The sequence below is a fragment of the Vitis riparia genome, chromosome 8 (assembly GCF_004353265.1).
Source record: "Vitis riparia cultivar Riparia Gloire de Montpellier isolate 1030 chromosome 8, EGFV_Vit.rip_1.0, whole genome shotgun sequence".
Lineage (NCBI taxonomy): Eukaryota > Viridiplantae > Streptophyta > Magnoliopsida > Vitales > Vitaceae > Vitis > Vitis riparia.
In genome coordinates this window covers 1,758,447-1,767,619 of record NC_048438.1, presented here as the reverse complement: position 1 = coordinate 1,767,619, position 9,173 = coordinate 1,758,447, and the positions used below count along the sequence as shown (strand labels likewise).

The window sequence follows — 9,173 nt, the reverse complement described above, 5'->3', positions numbered from 1 at the left end:
CAATTCAAAAATGAAAAATTTTCAAATCAATGAATGATTTCACGAGCATGTATATGTCACCTTCTAGAATTATTTCCCATTTTGAAAAATAATGGAGTGGTGATACTAAGACTTACATAAGCATGAGTTGCTAGTCATAAGTAATTACATGAGTTGTGAAAAATGGAAATATCTAGAATGAATATTAGAGGATGATACAAGCATGTACCCTACATGAGTACCACCATTCTTAATCATATCCCTTTTTGAAAAGTGGGGTGGCATTATTAAGTATTAACTAGCCAGCAACAAAAAAACCTACCATTTCATTCTACAAGCCTTTATTTAAATCTACCAAAAGGAGGCCATGAATGAAGCTTTCTCACTCATCTTTTTTCTCTCCATCCATGAGAAACTCTTTTGCAACAACTCGTCATTATAGCCCATCTAACAGAAGGTCTGGCATGTCATCTCCCTCCATGTTTGTTGAAGAACAAGACCAGAAGACCCTTCAACTCAGTCATGATCTGAAGGACAAGAAGCACAAGGAGCAAAAGAACGCGGCGGTCTTCCCTGAGAAAGCTTTGTCGTACAAGGAGAAGAATGTCATATACAAAGAATGCAGGAAAAACCATGCGGCAAGTATCGGCGGCTATGCTGTAGATGGCTGCAGAGAATTCATGGCTGCCGGAGAAGAAGGAACCAGTGCCTCATTCAAGTGTGCTGCTTGCAGTTGCCACAGGAACTTCCATAGAAAGGAGGTTGAGAGTGAATGCTTTTGTGACTGTTCTTCAATATCTACCACTCTGAAATGACTTGGCTGGAGCTTAATTCACTAGTTATATACCAGTAATGTTCATGTCATCTTGTTGTGAGGTCTAAATTATATGTGGGTGTCTTTGAATGTGGCTGTCAATGAAATATTGGCATCCGATTCATATAACATCTCTAGCTTTTCTTGCAAATTTTAGAATGTTTATGAAAGAGAGGAGATCTAGATCATTGTTTGTCATAGTATTGAAGTGATAAAATTTATGATTTTATATTGCCTTCAACTTGTTTTGATTGTTGTTTTAGGATTATATGGATTGGGTAATAGATGGGAGGATGTAATGTGTGGGAAATCAATTTGAGTTGCAATGTAAGAATTGGATTGATTTTCCAATAATTGTAGTATTTTGTTTAACAAAGAATAATGTTCTTATTTTCCCTTTTAAATATGTGTTTTTTCTTCTTCAAAATAGAAAAGTATTAGTCTTAGATGAAAAACAATGGTTGACTTGCTTTGAGATGCCCAATCCATGATAAGCAAGAGCCAAAAGCATTATAAATGTCTATATTATCCAAGAAAGAAAAAGGCCTCTAAGAAGTAGAGAGTTTGAATGGTCTCTTTCTCTCCTCCTCACTCAAACTAGCCTTTTGAATAGTCTCTTTCTAAGGGCCTTTCTCTTTACTTCTTCTTTCCCCTCCCTTTATCTCAATCTAATTTTTTTGAATAGCTTCTCACACAAAATCAGTTGGTGAAGATCAAAATAAATCACAAAATGTGCCTATATTTACAAGATGAAGAAGAGAAATTTACTAATAGATGCTTATGAAAAAATTTCCAAAAATAACAAAGCATAACCTCATATGGGAAGAATCCTAATTATAATAAACTTTAAAATATAAGAAAAGTTTCAAAGAACATAGTACATTATAGGGGAAGGCCCTCAATACAATTAACTACAAAAATATTCCAAATTCTACATATAAATGTTCATAAAATAAGCATCAATCCATCATCCTTCATTATCATCAATACTCCTCTTTAGCTATGGGCGGTTCTCATGAAATTTCATTGAAGGTAGACTTTTAGTAAATATATTAGCAAGTTGATGGTCATTGTGTGAATGATGGGTTTGTCAGATATAGGTCTGCATATTTTCTCGAATAAAGTAACAATATACTAAAATATGTTTGGTTCTCTCATGAAATAATGAATTTCAATTAATATGGATATTAGATTGATAATAACAAAACAAATCCATAGGTATATAAGCTTTAAACCCTAAGCAAAGACAACTTATTAATCATGGCAGCCATTGCTCCATATTCAACTTTTGCACTTGATTGGGCAACATTTGCTTTTTAATTTGCTTTTTTAAATAATACGATTACAACCAACATTGATACAATACCTAGTAGCACAACTAGCCATTGGACTTCCAACCAAATTTGCATCTATATATCCCACAATATTAGTATATATGACCATTTTTTGACATCCAAATGCCTCAACTTGGTGAAACCTTCAAACATTGAAGGTTTCTACTAAAAACATTTATATCAATATTTTTTGGGTCATGTATAATTAAACTTGACTAAGCTGACCATGTGAGTGATATGTGGGTGAATACCGATCAAGCAAATTAACTTACCAACCGGCCTTTGGAATTGACTACTATTCTCCAATGGTTCGCTATCAAGACTGAGTTTGCAATTTTTAGTTCGTATTTTGGTAAACTTCACACCTAAATGTCATATTTCCTTTAGGAGGTCCAAACCATATTTTCCTTGATTTAGAAATAATTCTTTGTTGAATGAGCAATCTCAATTCCTTAAAAAATACTTCAAGATTCCCAAATATTTAGAGCATGTTTGTGAAATGTTTTCATATTTGAAAATGTGTTTGGTAATTTTTTTGACAGAAAACATTTTTTTGGTTAGAATTAGTTTTGAAAACGCTATTTAAAAAAAAATAATTCTACAAATTTGGAGAATGATTGAAAATAAAGTATTATAGATAAAAGTTATTTAAAAAAATTATAAATACACAAAACAAATTAATTGAGAACATTTCAAGTTCCCAAACAAACTTTTGTTTTAGAAAATATCATAAATTTGTTTTTAAAAACTATTCTTAAGAATTACTTTTTGAGAAATGTTTGAAAGCATTCTCAAACAAATCCTTAATATCTAACTTTTCTTAAAAGATAATGATATCATCAACAAAGAACAACTATGGTGCACGAAGAATAATTGTAGTATTTTTGTTTAACAAACAATAATCTTCTTATTTTCCTTTTAAACTATGTGTTTTTTCTTGTTCTCAAAATATAAAAGTATTGGTCTTAGATGAAAAACAATGGTTGACTTATTTTAAGATGCCCAATCCATGATAAGAGCTAAAAGCATTATAAATGTCTTTATTATCCAAGAAAGAGAGGCCTCTAATAAGTTGAGGGTTTGAATGGTCTCTTTCTTCTCCTCAAGCTATCCTTTCAAATAGTCTCTTTCTATGGGCCTCTCTCTTGACTTCTCCTTTTCCCTTCCCTTTATCTCAATCTAGCTTTTTTGAATAGTTTTTCTCACATAAAATTAGTTGGTGAAAGATCAAAATAAATCACAAATGTGCCTAAATTTACAAAATGAAGAAGAGAGATTTACTGATGGATGCTTATCAAAAAACCCAAAAATAACAAAACACAACTGCGAATATGGGAAGAATCCTAATTATGATAAACCTTTATATGTAAGAAAAGTTCAAAAGAACATAATACATCATAGGGGAAGGCTCTCAATACAATTAACCAAAGAAATATTCCAAATTCTATATAGAAATGTTCATGAAATAAGCTAATCTTTCTTCCTTCATTGTCATCAATGCTCTCCTTCGGGTAGGAGCCTAGATATTGATTGAGAATAACTTGGACAAGTTCTCATGAAATTATATTGAATTGGGTAGGCTTTTAGTGAATATATCATCAAGTTGATGGTCATTGTGTAAACGATGGGTTTGTAAGATATAGGCTTGCATATTTTCTCGAATAAATGAACAATCAACTTTAATATGTTTGGATCCTTTCATAAAACAATGTATTTCAATTAATATGGATATTGGATTGATTATCACAAAACGAATCCATAGGTATAAAGCTTTAAAACCTAAGCAAAGCCTAAAGGGTTATAGAGTCTCACATTAATTTCCTAAGCTTTAGCCAAATTAGAACCAAATTTTGAAACATCTTTTGGTATAAAGTTGGTGTTGATCTAGTCGAGATTTTTTTTTTTTTTTTTGTAAAAAGAGTGTCGCTTAGGAATTCCTAATTTTACCTCATTTTATTACTTTCCTCAATTTCCTAGGTGAAATTTTAGTCCTTCTACGAGTCCTTAAGGAGTCATTTATTTTTTAGTTGGAAAACTTCTTAGAATTCACTTAGTTTGGTATCGAGAATATAAATTAGGTGCTTTGGAATCCTATGCTTGGAGGGTTGTTCCAAGTATAAGCTTGGTTTTCCAAGTTCTATTTTAAATAAATTAAAGAAAATGAGTTTTGCAATGAAAGTTATAAAAAAGTTTTAAACTAGATTTATCATTGAAACTTTTAGTTTTTGAACTAAAAATAAAAAGAACAACTGTATAGCGGTTTGGTCATCTCCATAGGAAATTTTAAATTAATCATTCTAGAGGCATGAGTTTTTGAGATGTAAGTGTTGGTTGGAAGTTCTAAAAAAATGATTTTTACAAGTAAAAGAGGGATGTATATTAGAAACTAACAAAAAAAGGAAAGTGAACTTTAATAGTAGAAATTGATTAAGATTCCTTCTCTCAAGCTTAACTTGCCAACATGGCTCTGATTCTATGCTTGTAGCTTTAGGATCAGGTCAGGGATTTATACCAAAAGGGCTTCAGTTGACATAAGTAGTAACCACCATAATGATAGATCAACTCGATCTAATTGCTTTCTTTTGGATCCTCACAATTAGATGATTTAAGTGAATTCCTCCTTGATCATATCAAAAGGCTTGTGTTTGGTTCATAGGACTTGTTGTGGTGAAGCACAAGTATGTGACTAAGATTCCTTAAATTTCAACCTTCATAATGGAACTTATGATCTTAGTTAGACTTCATTTTTTTTTTTTTTATCTAGAAACTATAATGTTGGAAGTTTCTCATGCTTGGAAGGTTGTTCCATCTTATGGCTACTAGAAGTTTAGGAAAGATTCACATGTACCTAACCTAATCCAGGCATAGGGAACACAGAGATCCAGGTTTTCTTTGAAAAAAGTCTATTTTTTCTCTCACTTAGAGGATGTTTGGTAAAGTTCAATACTTATTATTTAATGACTTAAGTTGACTTTGAGTCAAATTATTTTTTAAGTTGTTGACTTGAAACTTACTACTTAAATTTTACTCTATGTATTAAGGTTGTTTGGTAAAATTAACTTAAAATTTATGCTAAGTTATCAAATTGGCATATTTATCCCCATTTGTTGTAATTAATATTTATCATTATTAATTTTAACTAATATTTATTTTCATTAATCTTAAACAATAAATTAAACATTCATACTTAAAGTATTGTAAATACATAAGATAACCATAAAATATTATTATAAAAAATAAGTCATGGATGTGGAGTCATGGTTGTTAAATATAGTCTCATTAGATGTGAGCAAATAAAAGAAAAAAGATTTGAAATCAATAATAAGTTAACTATTTTGACTTAATACTTAAGGTTATTTTTAACTTTAAGTTTGTGATGTTAAGTTATTTTACTAAATATTCTTAATCTACTTAATAAATTAAATTGATGTTAAGGTATTTTAAGTCATTAAATTGATTTACTAAACACTCTCTTAGTGCAATTTGCTTAGGTGGCTTAGTTGTTTCATTTAAGCAACATGGGTCAGTTTGGGTGAAGTAGGCAAAGTCTCCTTTGGCTTTTCTAACTATAAAATTTTACTTGTCACGCTTGTCAATTCAATTGGCCAGTAGTGATGTTTGCCTAGATGAAACCATCTCTTGTTAATATTAGTTGGTTTTTTTTTTTTTTCTTGAACTTAGCTTGTGTGGTAGTGATGGTGCTTAACATCTGACATATTTTGGGTTGCTACACCATTTTTGAGGTATTTTTGAATTACTCATTATAATCCAAGTTTTGTAAAAGCTTAAGAGAAGTTTATTTCCTATTTGGTTTATTTTCTCAAGATTTATCTTAACTCGACTTGTTTTGTGTGGTGTTTACATGATTTTGATGTGATAATGAGATGAAATAGGTGAAAAGCTATTTATTGATTAACATCTCCATGTGACTTCAAGTAGTTTGATGCAATGGAACTTGGTGGTATGACTCTACATAGAGAGAGTTTGGTGTGAAGCTAGCTTGGTAGGATGGAATGCACTGATATGGACTCAAGATTGACTAAAGATTGATTACTAAGAAACTTGAGTAGGTGGGATCAATGAGGTCTCTTACTCAATTTTTTTAAATATTAGGAAAATTTATTAAAATTGAATTCCTTAATGATATAATTTTTTTCTATAACTTTCCCATGAACGATCAAAAAAGAAAATTTTTATGAATTTTCCTCAAGTTTTCCTTTTATTTTTTACTTTCATATTTTTTTCTCAAATTTCTCAAGAAATAAACATAGCCTAAATGCATCTCCAAAATATTTTCCAAAGAAAAGTTCCAGCAAATGAGCCTCGAAGAATCTCAACATCTTGAAACATTTTCACCGTCATACCAATGATCCACCTCTTACTTTGGAGAAACTTACCATGTCTTGTTTCATATGGAATATGCAACACATCTAGTGTCTTTACCTTTTCATACCTTCAATCATCTTCATTCAAAATTCATCATTTAATGTAGGTAGTTTCAATATATGGAATTTCTTTAAACCATGTCATTTGTTTTTCTAAATTTCCCCTTCAGACTATAACTTTTTGTGAGCTTATTGAAGATGATGACTAGCAGTGCCCTTTCTTGGTCTCATAACCATTATAATCTTTCGAGTAAAATAAGCATAGGAAGATGAAATAGAAATAAGGGTGGAAATTTTTTCGAAGAACGAGCCAAATCAAAATACAAAGCTTTGCTCATGTACATGTTTATATAAGAAGAACCCTTGTTCAATTTGGTTAATTTAGTTAGAATTTTTGTCTAACCAATTATTTTGGTTAGGTTTGAGGGCAAAAAAATTTCCCACCTAAGCCAATCCAATTCCCTAATTAAATATTTTGGTGTTGTTTTTAAGTCATTTAGGTCTATGAGTTTACATTGTTGCATATTACATTTTTTTCTATTTTCTTTTTTTTTTGAAACTTATGAAATAGTCCTAAAAAGTTATATTTTTTGATTTGCTAGGTTGAGAAAGTAATATGGGTACCTGATAAAATAATATTTTGGATTGAGTTTAAAAAATTAGAAAGATCAAACACCACTCTTGAATTTTTTAAAGAAAAAATAGAAAGGCCAAGATTAAAAGAAAATATGCATAATAGGCTTAAGTCTAATCGATTGACTTCTCAAGAATAATAGTCCTACAAATCAAACCACAAATGTCTCTGGTTAAGAAACATATCAAGAAGTTTCTCAAGAAAATCAAGAGGAAAATTAATATGCACAAATCATAGTCAACTGTAATCCATCCTCTAACAATTAAGCACAAGTTACTACCTATCTTTTTCTTATCTTTTTACTCATTGATAGATGCAATTCCCTTTCCTATAAGGCCTATCTCAATGTATTTGATCAAAGGAATCAAGAATTGAATCAGTGTTATGAGAATTCACATGGTATCAAAGTTTATACCTACAAACCAAAGTACCATGTATTCATCTCTCTTCCCTGTCAAAGCAAAAACCCGAGCTCAACCTATAATCCTTCCACCAATGTTCATGCTTGATTCTTATCAAATTAAGCTTCTACCAATTCACAACCATGGTATCTACTATGACATTGCTCTGAATGAAAAACCAGTTGAAGAAATCATGGATGAAAAAAAAAAGTATAAACTCTCATTATCAAACTTGGATAACCAACAATGGGCTTCTAACTTCATGGCTCCTTGAAACTAGGGAAAAAGATTTACTCGTATTGAAGAACCAAGAACTTTCTTTGATTTATGGATCTCACTTGAACAACAACTTCTTATCACCATTGAAAATGAAGGAAACTTGAAGAACATGTTGATGGGATTCAAGAAGGGCTCTCGTTCAATTAAAGAGTCCTTGTTACAAAGGATACGTATCCATCATTTAACCAACTTGTTTTGTCTCTCAGGCCATGAATGACTATAGTGTCATAGTGTGAGGAAAAAAAAGATGTACATCCATGATTCTCACGTCTTCTTTATCCAAAAAGGCTAAGAAAAAAATGGACGAAGAAGGCATTTCAACTCTCACAATAACTACCAAAACACTCTTGCTTAAGCAAGAAAATTAGCCACAATAGCACCTAAATAACTCCAATGTTGGTAAAACTACTTGCCAGATATGTGGAAAAACTAGTCACTTTGCCATCAATTGTTTGTACAGGATTGATCATTCATACAAGTTAGAGGATTTCCACAAACCTTTGTTGCTCTTAAGTTTAAGGATGAAAGTGATCCATTATTTTTTGTTGATTCATGAGCTATTACACAATTAGACAATGATGCAGACAATTGTTCTCCCTAGAACCTTGCAAAGGCAATGATATGATTTTTATGGGTGATTGAAATGCCTTACTAATCTCTCATGTTGGAAAGTTTACATCAAATAATTTTTGCATCTTTGATGTTAAGGATAAAAACCAAAGAATAATTGTGAGGGCTCATAAAATAGGGCAATTATATGCCTTTGGTGGAGTCCTCCTGAGCATAATAAAGAAAGGAGGCTTCTTTTATACAATTTGGCATAGACGATTTAGACACCCTAACTCAAGGTTGTTATCTTTATTTAAAGGGAAAAATATTATTGATGTTTCTCATTAGATAGCAAAACCTAAGTATTAGCTGCCAAATGGGTAAAAGTTGTAGACTACATTTAAAAAATAACAATAAAAACTTGGAATCTCCTATTAAAAGATACATTGAGATCTTTTAGGCTAACTCCTATAATTTCAAATCAAGGCTTTCGGTATTAAGCAATCTTTATTGACAATTTAACAAATTCACATAGATATACCTTTAAAGTGAAACTATAATTTCCTTGATTGCTTCATCAAGTGTTAAGAGCTTTGTTGAAAACTAATTTGATTGAAAGATCAAGATTTTCCAATGTGATGGGGTGGAGAGTTCAACTCCAACAGCTTCATTGATCATATTCAAATTTGTGGCATTGATTATGCATTTCTTGTTCGGGAAATACTCCCTAACAAAATGTGGTAGTAGAGTGAAAACATGAACAAATTGAGATTGGACTTACAGTCTCATTTCATACTA

At 31.0% G+C, this 9,173-nt stretch overlaps 1 protein-coding gene across 1 annotated transcript; it reads left to right on the top strand.

Moving 5' to 3' along the window:
- The first annotated feature begins 344 nt into the window (after positions 1–344).
- LOC117920993 (mini zinc finger protein 2-like) lies at positions 345–1,026 on the top strand. The gene has a single exon (XM_034838730.1). The coding sequence runs from the start codon at positions 351–353 to the stop codon at positions 792–794; it is 444 nt and encodes a 147-aa protein (XP_034694621.1). The 5' UTR covers positions 345–350; the 3' UTR covers positions 795–1,026.
- Positions 1,027–9,173: the final 8,147 nt, after the last annotated feature.

Bases quoted from the DNA above. Each gene is read 5' to 3' on its own strand.
- LOC117920993 (XM_034838730.1), top strand. From the start codon at position 351: ATGAAGCTTTCTCACTCATCTTTTTTCTCTCCATCCATGAGAAACTCT.